The following is a 16,726-nucleotide window of genomic DNA, read 5'->3' as shown; positions in this document are numbered from 1 at the left end:
TTGGAGGGAAAAGAACAGTAAAAGCCCAAAGCCATGTGAGCAATTAGAAATATAAAATATTAATGATCACAGTATCCCTCAAATTCATTTAAATAACTTTGCTTAGTGATATACACTGAAGATAAACACTGATTGGAAGGAGTGTTTATATCTATCTACATGTTGATGGAAGGAGTGTTTGGAATTGAACCGAGAGCCTCTGCCGTGCTCTTAGCCCCTATTTCTAGTCCTTAAAATATTACTTTTGGGCAAAGCACGGTGGCACACGCCTTTAATCCCAGCACTTGAGAGGTAGAGGCAGGTGGACCTCTGTGAATTTGAGGCCAGTCTGGTCTACAGAGCCAATTCCAGGACAGTCAGGGCTACAAAGAGAAGCCCTAAATTGAAAAACCAAATACACACACACACACACACACACACACACACACATATAGACAAAGAAGCATGAAGCAGAGTAGTGCAGACATCTGGTCCCTACATGAATGCAGGTTTTTCCTGAGCATCTAAAGTGTGGCAACATTACAGATTTAATGGAGGAGGCTCATCTTTTCACCCTCTGTCACAAGTTCTCAACTAGGTCTGCAACAGGTTGTGTGTGTTGTGTGTGTGTGTGTGTGTGTGTGTGTGTGTGTGTGCGCGCGCGCGCGCATACGCATACATGCACATTTATGGTGATAGGTATCAAACCTGGGTCTTTGTACATGATAGGCAAATGTTCTACCACTGAGCTACCTCACCAGCCCTTATTCTTGGTACATTTTAGAGAACATTACCAGTTAGAATCTCTGATAGAAGAATGGAAATAGGCACACTATGCTTATATTTAAAAAATATTCCTGAACAAACACTGGACAGGCTATTTTGAGTGTGTGTGCACATGTCTATGTGAGTGCACATGCATACCATGGCATGCATTCCACAGGATGTGTGTGTGTGTGTGTGTGTGTGTGTGTGTGTGTGTGTGTGTGTGTGTGTATGTGTCAGAGGACAACCTCAGGTGCTATTTGAGAGAGGGTCTTTTCGAGTTCTGCTGTATGCCAGACCAGCTACCTCAAACACTTCTGCAGTCTCCCATCTCCTCCCATCTTGCAGGAGCACTGGGGCTGCTGATGCTCCCACCATGCCCAGCTATCTATGTGGGTAAATACTCGAGGATTCAAGCCCAGGTCCTCACACTTATAGGAAGGCGCTTTACCCACTAAGCTTCCTCCCCAGCTCAATGGGCTGTTTTAAAAGATTACTTCTTATGTAAGTATCCAATACTAAGAAGGATAATACTGATTAGTCACAAAATCTACCACCACTTTAAAGTATAATTAGCTCATTGCTGCTTCTAAGCCTCAAAGCATATCTTTCTATATTGCAATTACCCAAACATTTGCTTTCTGAAGTTAATATCCCCCAAGAGTGCCTTGGATTTAGCACCTTGTAACCAAGCCCACCATGGTTACTAAAAAACAACCAAAGGCTTTCATTTTTGTTTCGTAGTATGAAAAAAAAAAAAAAAAAAAGACTTAAGGCTGGCTTTTAAGTACCCACTTTTGTTAGTTTTGTTTTTCAAGGGAGAGTTTCTTTGTGTAGCCTTGGCTGTTCTGGAACTCTCTCTGTAGACCAGGCTGGCCTTGAGCTCACAGAGACCCACCTGGCTCTGCCTCCCAAGTGCTGGGATTAAAAGGCTTGCGTCACCACTGCTCAGCCTGAAGTACCTACTTAACGGTACAGTTGGCTCTGTAATATTGTCTGCCATGACTTGTGGCTTGTTGAAACACAAATATCTCAAGGAAAGTTGTTGACACACTAAACTCCTCAAACAGTGTTTCTCTATGTTAAGAAGAAAGGGATTTGTTAGGCTTTTTAAAAAAGTTGTATACTAATTTAAAATTTTGTGTGTATATATGCATGTGCAGGTACAGTGACCTGTGTGTTCACACGGAGTCCAAAGGCTGACTTTAAGTGTCTCGCTCAATTGCTCTCCATCTTATCTTTTGAGGCAGGGTCTCTCACGGAACCTAGAGCTGGCTGTGGTAGTAGCATCTTCCTTTTTCTGCCTACCCCAAAGCACCAGGGCCTCAAGTGTACACTGCCATGTACAGCTTGTTCTGTGGGCACTGGGGATCCAAACTCAAGTCCCATGCTTGCACAGCAAGCATTTCATCTACTGAGCCGTCTCCCAGTCCTAAAAAGACAAGTTTTGATAAGAAAGGGGAGTGACAGGTGACAGCAGGATTGGGGGTAGAAGGTTCACACAGAAAAAATCCCCCCAAGAGCACATTACCCTTGATTTGCAAACCCAATAGAAATGCACTGCACTGCAAAGGCCACAGAAGCGCAGGATCGAGGTTATCTTGCTAAGCACAGTAGGAAGACACTCAGCAGAAGAGGTCAGCTCCTGGTCCTTAACTAAAGTAAACAATAAATATTACAGTCACATATATCATCAACAATGTAATATTCCCAGATGGTTTGCAACATGCAAGCTAAAAAACGTAGACTCCAATCCTGATAACATCAGTTAACTGCGAGTGCTCTTTCTACATTCTTCTCTTTCAACAAAAACATAGCAAAGTTTCATGTCTCAGGGAAGAATGGCTCTCACTGCCTCAGGAAAAGGCTTAAAAACACAACAACTGTCACTATATATTAATATGATTAATATTTATAATCTTTTTCCTATTTTGAGAAACTATAAATATCAGTGTTTGCCTTGATTGTATAATAACCAGTAGGAACATCAGCTTGGCCATTAACGAAACAACAACATTCACTTTCAAAATCACTTTTAAATGGGCACTTGCAATAAAAGATAAATCAGATGTGGCAACAGCCTCTTTGGTAAAAGCCATGTGTAAACAGCACATAAAGATGACAAGGCAAGCAGCAGTAGCCCATTCTTCAGCCAAAAAAGGAAACAAATGAAGAACAAAAATTACAGAAAAGAAAAACATCCCTGGTCCCCACTCCCAAAAGCTTGTAAACAACAGCTTCCAGCACATTAAAACTCAGGCCACTGCAGCTTTCAAAGGGGCGTCAGGACCCGAACCCTGCAGCGGGGATAAACTAACAACAGCCACATGTGCCTGGAGGAGGTGACTTCAAGTCCTTCCCTTTACCACCATGCACTGCTCCTCAGTACCAGTTCTCTCTTGGTTTAAAGTCTGCATGCTGGAAACAACCCTAGTGCTCATGAGTCCCCATGAGTCTCAGTCGTGTTCAAGGGCCACTGCTGTCTCTGGTCTATAAAGCTTCTATCCGGGTAAAAGAGCTGATTTGGGCAAACGTTTCACCACACTGTTATTTTACTAGACTTGATAAAACTGGTTTCAGGATAAGGACATACAACAGAGCCTTTCTTTTCCAATGAAGGCAGTGAAACTTGCCAATAACAATAATCCTTCAGTTTTGGCTTCAAACAGTTTTGACCTCGAACATGCTAGGCATGGCTCTGAGCTAGCCTCTGCCTCCCCAAACGTAGTCTTTATGATTTTCGAAATGGTACTGTTATTAGATTATCCCCGGATAGGTGACTGTAAACACAAACAGCTTCAAAACCCATGCCTGATGCAAAATTTTAACTATTAGCTAATAGAAAATTTTGCCTTTGCACTGCACTCACCGCACGGACTCCACAGATCACATGGGAACCTCACATGAGCAGATCTGCACAAGTCGGGGGCTTAAGCAAACGTTAAAGGTTATGCGGAACTTGGCTGAGAAAAAAAGAAACCTTGGGTGGTCAGTTTTACCTCATTGCACTGTGAAGGGTCAGGACAGACCAATGGAGGAGGAAAGGAGCCAGAAACCAGCACAGAAGTTCCAGTCATTTACAATGGAACAGCATTAAATTTGTTAGCAAGACTTCACAGAAACCTCATTTCCAAAACCTATTAAAGTCTCTCTCTCTTTTCTTTTAAGAGACAGGGCTCACATGGGCCTTGACCTCATTGTGTGGACAAAGCTGACCTGAGAATGCTGATCCTGCTGCCTCCGCCTCCCAAGTGCTGGGATTACAGGTGTGTGCCACCATTCCTGGCTTGATTAAAGTCTTCATAAACACTTAAAAAATTATACCCCAACTTGATGTCTAGAAAACAGCATCTTGATTCCATGGAACTAAATGCAATACAAAATTATTTTCAGGTACTAGCTAGCTGTGGGTCCTCTCCATGAAGGAAAGTCCTACAGTAATGAAATAGCTTTCTGTGCTCACATGTTCAACCAATTCTGAAAAAGAATACGGCTTAGAGAAACACAGCAGCACTTTTTCTGTTATTTAGACATAACCACAGGTTATATATCTCAAGCTGGTAAACAGATCACTTCACAGTGTGGACTGTTTGGTGCTTTAGGTCCCCAACAGAAAAACACAATAAAAATCCAGAGCTGTGACACTGAGAGAGGGTTTACCCAAGGTGAGATAAAAGAAGAGACAGAGCCTCTTAATTCCGTATTAGAGGAGAATAAGCTCTCTGCACACCCACATGTTCACACCCACTCCACTCTTCAATCTTCAGTCTGATCAGAGTGGCAATACTGGATGGTTAATAACTACTAATTTATTCAGTGCTCTAAAAAAAAAGCACAAAAGGCAAATCAGCATAATAAAATGTGACAACTGCACGTTACTGTGACAGGTTAAATTGGTTAGAAAAAATTATTTTTAAAACTTGACACAAATAAGTCAAATGAACACAAAGTGATTTAGAGCAATATTTTGAGAATTGAACATATGCAAATAGATGCCTCTGCATCAGGACTAAGCAAAAGGCCATTACTGGGCGCCAACAGTATTTTCTATGTAGGCGTCTCGAGGTAACTAGCTGAAGCACACGTTCCCCTTCCCTCCCATCTCTCGTGGGTCTGCCTGTGTCCAATATCACCAGCTCTAACTTCCATAACAATTACTAGCAACCAGAAGCTGACTTGCAGTGAGAGCTATTCATCATAAATCTACACAGTAACTAAGTAATTAATATGAGAAAAACATCAAAGAAAACGTCCCCAAAGAGAAATTCTGTGGCAGCTTTCTTTAGGCTTAGTACCATGCTGAATTGCTAATGGATAAACAATTCATTTAACTAAGTATGAGAGCCAAAGGATCCTGGACAAGGGAACTGAAAGGAAATCGGGCTTGGGGTTTATTAAGAACTCCCAACAAACAGGTACATAGGCCAAAATACAGGGAGCAAAGACACTTTCTAAAGGACATTATTTTCTGCTAACTTACCAACAAACTACTGTCTCCAGTAGACTCTGAATCAGGGGCTTCTCATCAAAAAGTCTTTTATTCTGACAGTAATAGTCAGAAAAGCAAATGTATCCCTTCAATGCCTAATCTTAAACTGATGCAACTGTCTGAAACACAGAAGTGTACTAAGTGCTCAATGGAATAACATTTCACTCTAAAAAAAGATTTACTTTTGATTACGTGCACCTGTACATGTGGGAGTGATATGTGCAGTGCTTGCAGAGGCCTGAGGCCCTGGAGTTACAGGCAGGTATGAGCCACTTAACATGAGTGCTGGGAATTGAACTCAGGTTCTGGAGAGCAGCAAGCACTCTTAAGTGCCAAGCCAACTCTTCAGACCTCATTATGCTTTTTCCCCCCTTAAAGATTATTATATATATTATATTATATTATATTATATTATATTATATTATATTATATTATATTATATTATATTATATTATATTATATTATATTATATTATATTATATATTATGTATACAGTATTCTGCCTGCATGTATGCCTACTCCCCAGAAGGGAGTACCAGATCTCATTATAGATGGTTGTGAACCACCATACGGTTGCTGGGAATAGAACTCAAAACCTCCAGAAGAGCAGCAGTGCTCTTAACCTCTTGAGCCATCTCTCCAGGACCCCCTCATTATGTTTTCTAAACCATGCTGTGTTGGTCTGAATGAAAATGGTCCCCACAAGTGAAACTATTAGGAGGTGTGGCCTTTTGGGAGTAGGTGTGGCTTTGTCGGAAGAAGTGTGTCACTGGGGGCAGGCTTTGAGGTCTTAGGCGCTCAAGCAAGGCCCAGTCTCTCACTAGCTTCTTGCTCTCTGCCAATCCAGATGTAGAACTCTCAGCTCCCTCTCCAAAACCATGTCTGCTTGCATGCCAACATGATGATAATGGACTAAACCTCTGAACTGTAAGCCAGCCACAATTAAATGTTTCCTTATAAGAGTTGCTGTGGAGCCAGGTGGTGGTAGTGGCAGTGTACGCCTTTAATCTCAGCACTCAGGAGGCAGAGGCAGGAAAATCTCTGTGAGTTCAAGGCCAGCCTGGTCTACAGAGTGAGTTCCAGGACAGCCAGGGCTACACAGAGAAACCCCTGTCTCAAAAAAAAAGGAAAAGAGAAGAAGAAGAGGGGGGGGGAGAGAGGGGAAGAAGAAGAAGAGGAGGAGGAGGAGGAGGAGGAGGAGGAGGAGAAGGAGGAGGAGGAGAAGGAGGAAGAGGAGGAGGAGGAGGAGGAGGAGGAGGAGGAGGAGGAGGAGGAGGAGGAGGAAAGGGTAAAGAAAGAGTTGCCATGGTCTTGGTATCTCTTCACAGCAACAGAAACCCTAAGACAAATGCTTATTAGATAATTCTAGAATCTGGTTAAAGAGAAGGTGTATTTAGGAATTACTATTTCTTTGTTTTATATAGGAAATTTGAGACAGATCCTTTAAACCCAAACAAAACAAAGTGGGTAGATGGGTAGTCAGCAAGTCTGTTAAGGCCACAATCAACACAGAGCACTTTGGAAGACAAGTATGGTGTCATGGTACTTCATGTTCCAGTGAAGATGCACCTGATGCCAGCTTCCAATTTCTAGCCATAAATAAAACAGCACCAAGGCAGAAGAACAACAAAAACAACCAATCAGCTTCTGGTTTGTGAAAGAAATCCAAAAACCAGTCCCCACAGGCAAAATTCCAATCTATCTTTGTTTTTGTGTGGCCATGAGCTAAGAATAGATTGTTCTTAAATGGGTAGGGAAAAATATTTAGTGGCATAAAAACTGTACAAAAATCAAACTTGAGTGTCCAATGAAGTCTGACTGGTATGCAGTCACATGGTCTCCTGCTGCTGGTTTTTAACTTTCACCATGCTGTGGCGGAGCTGAGGAGCTGTGAGACCAAGAGCCCACAGAGCCTGGCATCTCACTGTCACTCTTTACAGAGAAGCCTTGCCAACTACTCATTGACCTAATGTACAAAACTCGTGATACTTTGATAAAAACCACAAGAAAGATTTATCAGATTGATGTCAACAATGTATTTCAGATAAAGACAAACATTCCCTTTATGACATCACACTCCAAGATGAGTTTATACATACGAGAACGTACACCGGTCTTGATATTCTCAAGTGAAAAGAGTTGGTTTTTAGCTATGATAAAGGATAACTAAACCAAATTACAAGACGTTAACAGGAGAGATCAATATTTACCATAGTGGCATCCACCTTGAGGTCCTTTAAGTAAAACAGTGACTACAGAAGATTGATAAAGAAAAGGCATGGCCTCTGGGCTTTGCACAGGCTTTCCTGGCTGCCTGAAGGTACTGATTAGGCATACAGTGATCAAATTTATCTCAATACACAAGAGTCAATGTAAAAAAAGAGTTTATCCATTGCCATCTGCTATCAGAAATTTAGTTAACAAAAATGATCATTTGTTATATACAAGGCAAGGTGGTACCTGGGATACAAAGGTGACAGATGTTAAACAAAGATGAACAAATCGAGGGCTCACCTTTGACCCAGACAGCAGCCCTCAAAGGGCAAGGACCAAGATTAACTCCACAAGAGGGCTGCCTTTAACTCTAACAACTCATGTAGAGGCCAGACATTTCTTTCTCTTTCTTGTTTGAAACAAGGTCTCACTATGCAATCTAGTCTGGCTTCAACTGGCTACCCTGCCTCAGCCTCCCGAAAGTCAGCATGACAGGCTCTGCACAACCACACCCAACTCAAGGAAACTCTTTATAACCCTGCATTCAAGATTGATAAATTATGCTGTGGAGAAACACCCTGACTTAATGCAAGAGTGATTTATAGCAAAAAAAAAAAAAAAAAAAAAAAAAAAAAAAAAAAAAAAAAATTAAGCCGGGCGGTGGTGGCGCACGCCTTTAATCCCAGCACTCGGGAGGCAGAGGCAGGTGGATCTTTGTGAGTTCGAGGCCAGCCTGGTCTACAGAGCAAGATCCAGGAAAAGGCGCAAAGCTACACAGAGAAACCCTGTCTCAAAAAACCAAAAAAAAAAAAAAAAAAAAGAGTGACTTATACAAACTCTCAGCTGTCCACACAACACGGTCATCTATCTTGGGAAATACTGAAGCACAAGTCTCGAAATCTTGAAATTTCATTGTACTGAAGAGTCAAATGCTGGAGGGGAGAGGGGCTAAACTAAGATCTGGTCAGACCCTAAAATTCGGATATGCTATCTTTCTGCGTCCTTGCAATGCACACAAGAGTGCAGGAAGTAGTCATGTTTTCCCCTGAATTTCCCTCTTCCCCAACCCCTCCCACCATCCAGTTCTCCTCTCTGTTTTTCATTGCCCTGGGGGTCAAACCAGGGCCTCATGAATGCTAAGCACACACTCTGTGACTGAGCTGTACCCCGTTTTCTTTAAAGAGACAGCAGAGAAGGAAACTGAGAGAGGCTAATGCCTGTACTGATCTAGGGACTATAAAAGATAGCTGGGGTTCTATACTCTTCCCTCTTTTTAATCCTAGACTTATCTATTATTTACCCCAAAGAGGATTCTAATTGTGATGAATGAAAGGACACTGAAACCACCTCGGATATCAGTCACAAAAGATGAGGAAAAACATGTTTCAATAAGCTGCCATCTAGTCATAGAGTTAAACTATTATTAAAGTTATTTCATTTTCAGCCTGTATTTCAGACCTGTGGAAATAAGGAGCAGTAGTAACAGGAATTTTATTTACCAAATAAAATCCCCCTGAATTTAACCCTGGGGATCACAGCCACCCTTGTCCTCTCCTAGCCTAACCCCAAGTGTAGACCTTCATAACCATTGGGCCGCCTTTTCCCAGCCCAGCACCCGTGGGTTTCTCTATCTGGCGCAGTGCAGTGGCAGGAGGAGAGCAGGCTCACTAACACCACAGAGGAGTGTAGAGGAGCTGAAGGAGTCCCACAAAGCAGACCAGACAGACACCAAAAGGAGCTGCCTCCGGCTAGTGTCACAAACACTGCGGAGTGGGTAGTTAGGGTGTAATAAAAAAGTGAAGTTTCTCTGTGGAGAACACCGTAAAGTTCAGCATTTTATCATCTGTATGACGTGTAAAAGGGAAGGAGGGCCGCTGTGTGCAGAGTTCTGTGGAGCAACAGCGAGACAGTAGTTCACTGGTTTTGTCTTTTCTAAACAAATGACCACCGGGTGAAGTGCAAGTATACATTCTTATTGGTAACAAGCTCTAAAAGCAACTGAATCTTGACGGTATAGACTGTCCCATGGAATTATCCACAGAAGTGACTTAAGAGGCCCCTAGGTTCTCTGATGACAGCAGGATAGCTCCAGAGGTGACTCCAGTCTACTCTTGATCAACAGTCAGTCCCCTTAAAGTTTCTACTAACAATGTAAACAAAGTTGTAAACTTGCAAATGGAATCTACTTCATACTACAGATGCTAGCCATAAGCAAACAGCTAAAAAACAGGTCTAAAATATAGAAGCTGGGCCTATTCCCAAGTACACTCTACTTGACGAATACCATCTGAATTTATTAAAAGACGGATAAATTTGGAAAGGCATTTTTAACTTCACTAGTTTTAAGTGCTTGGTCAAATACCAACCAGGAACAGACAGAAATAAACATGGCTGTTTGCTTACTTCCAGAAATAAGAATCTCAAGAGGCTCATGTGTGTCTGTTTTTTCCTTGAATTCTATCTTCCTAGTCCCTCAAAGACTGAGGACGGAACCGTCATCAGTTCATGAAACATGCTGCAGGTCCGTCTCATGAGGTAGATTGGTCTGAAAGGTCCTAGCTGGAAATATGGGCACCAAATAGTTAATTGATTTCCTCAAGTCACTCTAGAAATTACCCACGGGAAAACAAGGCAAAAATCCAAGACTTTACACATGTCGTATAGATATCTTTAGTCCAAATTACTTATGGATCTGCCATGAAGAAGCCGACCCAGGGCAAAGCGATACCCAGTCATTGGGATACCCGTGGTACTGAGAACAGAGTGAAGTGGGGGAAGGAAGTAATGCTGCTTGCAGCTTCAGGTACCAATCCTGGAGCATCAACCTGAGATCACCCAGGGCTGGAAGAGCCGATGTTTGTCCTCTCATAGCTATGACAGGGCTATCTTTTGAGCCGTGTTGGTCAGCTTGTTCAGTAGAAGGGTTTGGCGTCCCCTCTTAGCAGCTTCACTAATGAGAAATGGCTTCTTTGTCAGCAAAGATCTCTGAGGATCCTTGTCACACCTCAGAACACAGAACAGCACCACTGGCTCACACTAAACTTTTAATGGATTTGAAATAATTCCAATATAAAAGGAAACAAAATTCAGGGTGACATTTACAATAATTAATAAAAAGTTGTGTACAGTGATGAAAACTGGAACTTTAGGAAATATAATTTGAAAGTTACAAAAGTACTGATAAAATTTTAAGATTATTTTCCTTTTAATTCCTAAAAAAAGACTTACAATAACATAACCAATGCTAGTTTCACTTATTTCATTAAGGAAATCTCACATCTGTTTCACAGATAAAGGGGCATACTTATGATTATCACGTTCTGCCTTGCAAAGCAGTTTTGCAGTACTTCAGGTGGCTTTGCAATCCCTCTTTTCTTACGAGTGAATCAATAAATATGCTTATTTACAAAATATTTGTTATAAATAGACATAACAACTTGTGACACAAACCATATACATTCAATTTTTTTTTTTAAATCTAGCCTGGTCTTTGCTTCTTTTTTCCAGTTTTTTGTTTTCTTTTAAACTCCAATAATGACAGAGTACCATGACAGTTTTCAATAAGTATCAGATAATCGTGTCTGTCGAGACAACAGATCAATACTAGTGAGCATCGAAGAGCAGCAACAAAATCTTGGTTTTAACTGTTTCTCTCTCTCATTCCCTCCCCCTCCATCGTTTCAAAGGCAAAATTCATCTTTAGAAATTTCATTGATCAAAAAGCATTAAGAAGTAACACAAAATATAGTAGTCTCAATGTGATGACCCTAGTAACTCAGAGTCCTAGACAGAATTTGTGAAGCTAACAATTCGTCCAGATTGATGCATTCAAATGCCATAGAAAGCAAGCGACATCATGCAAGGTTAATAGTGAGGTCAAAAACCACCATTTTAGGCATCCAAGCGGTGCTCCGAGGAGGGCGTGCTCACCGTTACTTCAGGGAAGCCTCACAATCAACATGCAAACTGGCCACGTGTCACAGTAGAAGCTTAGCTCTCAAGGCTATTAATTAGAAACAGCTGATCTCAACACAAGTGTGAAGTACAAGGAAACAAGGTATCTTTTAAGCTCATTATAACAGCTAAATATTGCTTCTAGCAATAATTACTTAAGCCATAGGAAATGATAGTATTTTCATTTAGAGAAAAGTGTGTTTACATACAGATCTTGAGTTAATCTGTACTCCAGGACTTTTAAAGGTAGGTAGTCTGAAATTTTCAGCCCTGGCTGGAGGCCTAGGGACACCAGCACCATTTCCCTAAACCAAATCAGCTCTGTGTATGAAAAGACAGCATTTAACCTCGGCATGCTGCTTCTGCACAGCAAGCAGGATACAGTCGTCTATCCCGTACAGCTCATACACACTGACAAAAAGGCCACAGGTGTCACAGCCCCTTCCAGAAAAGGCCTTTGTATGTACTGACTCCACACTCTAAGAAAAAGAGTGGTTATAGATTTTGGGATTAAAACTATCATTTTAAGGCTTTTGAAAGGTTGGGAAGTTGAATTTCTTCTTAAACTACAGAGCCCATGCCGCATAAATGGCTCTAGGAGACTGGGAAAAGAGTCCATCCAATAATGTTTTCAGAGTGTCCCAGCCTCTGTGAGACACAGAAAAGGAGGACACAGCAGCAGTCCACAGTAAGAGCATGCAGGGTGGCTTTGGTGGGTACCACCTGCCATGCACCTCAATCTGATTTGCCTAAATGTGTTGACTTCGGGGCAGGCACGCTGGCTTGGACAATCCATTGCTACTCCTTTTCCCTCACAATGTGTACTCTCCAAAGATCCACATTTTATTATCGGACGGGAAACATGACCACAAAAGGTCTCTATAACAGTGAAGGATCAAGATCAGAGGCATGATGTAGGCAATTACACATTTGAAGCCACAGATAGGAGTTCACTGGTTTTAGTCTTGACATGTCAGATGAGCACCCTGTTTTCCAATCACAGAAAGATCAACCACCAAACAGCCAATGCAAGGACCAGGAGAAAAGACATCATGAAAGGAATACGAGGAGACGGGAAAGGACTAGAGTAGAGGAGGCACTTTTTGAGAGCCTTGTGTTCCTCAGGGATTGGAATAGAAACCTTGGGAGCAATCTCTTCATTTTCTTGCTGAGGCAAGGTTCTCTCAGTGGATCTCTCTGGCCTTTTAGTTTTCTCTTCACCCTGTACTAACAGAGCACGTTCCTGTGTCTGCTTTCACGGTAGAAGATCAAGAAAGACAGAGAAAGATGAACAAAATGACAGATGGAAAATGCTTAAAAGTGATACTTGGGGATGTGCAAAGGTGTGGAAAGGTCTTTTGGATGCTCTTGGTTTTAGCTTTTCTTTACTTTGGCAATTTACCTAGCAGTTTCTGTAACCCAGCAGGTTTAACTATGTAATTAAATTAAAATTTAGTGTTCTGAATAAACTGGCATTGGAAGACTTGAAAGTCCAGGCGATCGCTGGCTTCCCTTCATTCCATCACCTGTTCCTCAGTGAGGCTATTCACACATCATTTTTTTTTTTCACTTATGGATTCAGGTTGCTTTAAATTGCTTTAGTGCTGCAAATAATCACTGGATCAGGCAATGTCAAGAATGAAGCATTCTTGTCACGAGTAAAGTTACTTTTACTGACAAATAGAATGGCAGAATAGAAAGAGCAATTTTCCTATCTCTTCAGAAAGACTTTAAATGCAACAGCTCGGTATGAGAATTGGATTTTGCTCAGGGGACTAGAAGTAGTAAAGACTGCAAAATAAGAACAAAATGTATAAAAATTTATAATGTACCTCCAGGGTCTACCCTGGGGTGGGGACAGGGCAAAGAAAAACAAGAAAAGAAAGGAAAACACATTCCCACAAGACCTTGAGGGATTATACACTTAGTGAAAGATCCACCCCCAACTGGCCAACTGAGACTCTCTCCCTTGCATCTCTGCACTCTGCTCTCTGTGGTCAAGGCGAACAGTATCTATGAAAGGAAAAACTTGGCTCTGAGCTCTCTTAGTTGAGCCAGCCTTCTCTGGTCAGTTTGGAAGTTGAATACTGGTTCTTTGCACACCCCCAAGCGATATGTATCAGGGAGAAAGTAGCTAGGGGACTGGTCAGCAAAAAGAATAAAAGGAAAAGATAGGATGCAAAATTATAATGATTTTTAAATGAAGATAAGGTGGGAGAAGAAAGACAACATAAAAAGAATAGGGTATAATTAAATTCATTTTCTCTCTGAGTACATATTAACATCTTCATGCAGCTTTCCAAACAGCCATGCGCCGAAATAAGCAAATTGAAAACTGCAGATGCCGCTGCAGTGGGAGTGTGATGTGTTAGGCCAAAGGCTGTGGGTGAGGATTTACTAGTGTAGCAAAAGAAAAAACGTGTTCAGCCACTGTTGCTGAGTTGTGGGGTTCTCTGCTTAGAGCCATGACCAGAGCAAGTTTTAGTGAGCAGCACAGTCACAGCAGCAGCTTTACCTCTGGCCCACCAACCTTTCTTTCCGAGGGGAGGGTAGAAGTTTTCTTCACCTGGTCACACACAAATTATTAAAGTTCAGTTGCCTCGCAATGCAACGACAATGCTGCCCAAGGCAGGAGAGGTATCCCCAGAGAACAGACACGTTAGCCTAACCGTAAAAAGATAGGCCAAAAAGTAGAGCTGTCCCAGTGGAAAGACGAAGACAGTACAGTCACTTACTCCATTATTCATTCAGAGGGAATATATATGAGTGCATAAAGTTAAAATCATCTGAGCACCCCTCAGGGGTCGATTTGAGTTTATGATTTGAGTTTATGAGAAGTCCTTTCTTTAAAGTTCACAGAACGGCACTGCCATCCCCAAACCAGCCTTAGGATGATTTCGAAAGGGTTTCTATTTAAAGACATAAGCTATTTTCTGAAAATGGAGACCAATACGAATTTACCCAATAACATCCAAGACAGCATCAAGTTACCTTTCAAGCTACTTTCAGAGTCCAAAATAGAACTAGAAAAATATGCAGGTACAGTTTGTAGGTGGGAGAGGGTGTTAATAGATGAGACAGTAACAAGCCACTCATGTGTAGAACACCAGAGAAATAAGCAAGGGCATTTAAGATCATCCATTCTATAAACAGGCCCAACGAGACAAATGGCTTGTTCAGAGCATTTCATTAAGCTTTGATTGACTAGACCTTCTCAGTCAAATCAAACCACAACTATCCTTAGACCTTTCTGAGTCTTACTTCTGAGGACACATCAAATGAATTATCTGCCTTTCAAAGTGGTGGTCTTACCAGGAGGGGTTATTTTCCTAGTTTAAAGTACACGCTCTAGACTTAGAACACGAAACTAATGGCCATGTATGTCTGGGAACAGGCCTGTGAGGACAATGCATGGGAACAACTGTTTCCCACTACCCTAATGACTAGTCAGCTGCCTGTCACTGAGGTGTTCTCCCAACTCACTTGTGAAAGCGTTAGCTAATTTAATCTAAACTTGAAAAACACAAAAGGTTTTCTTGGAAGGATTTTTAGCCTCGTCTGTAGCTGCAGAAACTAAGTAATAAATGATATAACTGGATAGTTTACCAAGAATCCTGAAAAAAATTTAAACCCAATTTGTGTTTTGTTTTAGAAAAGAGTCTCACTATGTTATCCAGTTCTGCCTCAAAATCCTAAATTAGGCAATCCTTCTGCCTCAGCCTCATAAGGAGTGAGACACAGGGGCATGCCTGGTAAATCTCAGGTTTTATTGGGGATATTAGTTTGCTTTTCTCAACTAAAACTGCTATTGTTGGGGGGGCACAAAGTAAGCACACAATTAAAAAATACATAACCAGTCATTAAGTTATGGTGACTGTTCATATAAACGACATACTGGCTAGAGATAAAGACTTTAGATGTAAGTTTGACGAGACACCACCTTTAAACAGATTTATTCATTCTGAGGTAGGGTTTCCAAAGCAGGAAATAGTAACAATAATAGAGAACAGACCCTGAAAGGTACCTCTGAACGCTTCTGACCACTGTAACTGTCTCAGAATACAGCTGGTTGAAGGTTTGATGTTATGCAAGATAAATCATCAGTTGTTTTTGTGAAATTGAGTGTTCTACATTCTCTGGCTTTAGGGCCTCCTTTGTTTCTTATATAACTGTGAGCAATCATTCCAGACATTTCTAAGTTGTACAAATGTTCAAATAAAGTTTTTTAAAAAATGTACTCCCTTCCAATTGTGACCTAAGTTTAGCAAACTCTCTGGGCCTGGAAGGCAAATTTTGAATATAAACAAAGCTTTATTGGCATGAAGTCAATTTATAAACACAAACTAGCCAGAAGCAGGCAGCTTCAAGCAGTTCTCAGAGCCCAGACATCCACTAGTAATTCTAAAGGACTCCTACAATTGAACTGAGCTGTATACATGACCAGGAGTATTTGATTATTAATGTTTTATAGCAGCAACAAACTGCTAAGGCACCAAAGCTAAATTTCAGCTCTAAACTTTCAGACACAGAATATTAACATACATAATTAAAATACTTATTGCATTCAGCTTCACAGTCATGTGGACAAAGTACTTACTCCATCTCCAGTAGGGACTTGCCCATTGATGTTAAGAGTTCGGAAGGGTGAGTGTGTGGATAAGCGCTTGTCCCACTCGCTAGGTCGTGGTTCGGGTACCGATTCCATAAAGTTCTTTTTCAGCTCACTGATGCTGGCATGATGCTTTTTGATTTCTTCTTGACTCTTGTCTAAATCCTACAGTTGAAAGGACAAAGAGGTAAAACAATGAATAATTGGGACAAAAAACACACCAAGGGCAACCTATCAGAGACTGGGCACTAGTAGAAAACACCACATCCAAGCAGACATTACTGGCCTGTATTTTGCATTAGGATTGTAAATATACAACACTGTTTGCCTCTTTTCTTTTTCTTTTCTTTTCTTTCTTTCTTTCTTTTTTTTTTTAAGTGCTGTACTTGGAAGCAGTGAAGCATCACAATCCCACAGCTCTTGGAGGTTGAACTGCCCAAGAAGAGCTTGCTCCTTAATTACGTAACTCCTCTTCCACAAAGGATGCAAAACCAGATCTCCACCTCCTCATCCTGAAAAGGTAACCCCACAGTTCAATTAGCCTCAGCTTGATGAGAAGTGACTTAGGCTCAGCTCAGGCAGGATGGAGATAGCAACAGGGAAACAGATGAATGATGGACATGGTAAACGACCTTGACTTCTACTGCCTACCATCCTTGGTGCGCTGCAGCACGGCAGAGTCCCTTTCCGTCCACTGCAGTACTTTTGCTTCTCTA

General features: G+C 41.4%; 1 protein-coding gene across 24 annotated transcripts in view; it reads right to left on the bottom strand.

Annotated features, from left to right (window-relative positions):
• Epb41 (erythrocyte membrane protein band 4.1) overlaps positions 1-16,726 on the bottom strand; it is a 163,734-nt gene that overhangs the window by 18,214 nt on the left and 128,794 nt on the right. For 12 of the 24 annotated variants that reach the window (XM_052718221.1, XM_052718215.1, XM_052718214.1 and 9 more), the window contains one exon: positions 15,999-16,175. In XM_052718221.1, coding sequence (XP_052574181.1) covers positions 15,999-16,175 — 177 coding nt within the window. Of the gene's footprint in view, positions 1-2,275; positions 2,401-10,478; positions 13,544-13,916; positions 13,968-15,998; positions 16,176-16,726 lie in introns of those variants that run through there. The other 12 variants (XM_052718231.1, XM_052718230.1, XM_052718236.1 and 9 more) reach the window with 8 other exon arrangements.

The sequence above is a fragment of the Peromyscus californicus genome, unplaced genomic scaffold, assembly GCF_007827085.1.
Source record: "Peromyscus californicus insignis strain IS unplaced genomic scaffold, ASM782708v3 Scaffold_5__1_contigs__length_169319896, whole genome shotgun sequence".
Lineage (NCBI taxonomy): Eukaryota > Metazoa > Chordata > Mammalia > Rodentia > Cricetidae > Peromyscus > Peromyscus californicus.
This window is presented reverse-complemented; position numbering and strand designations above follow the sequence as displayed.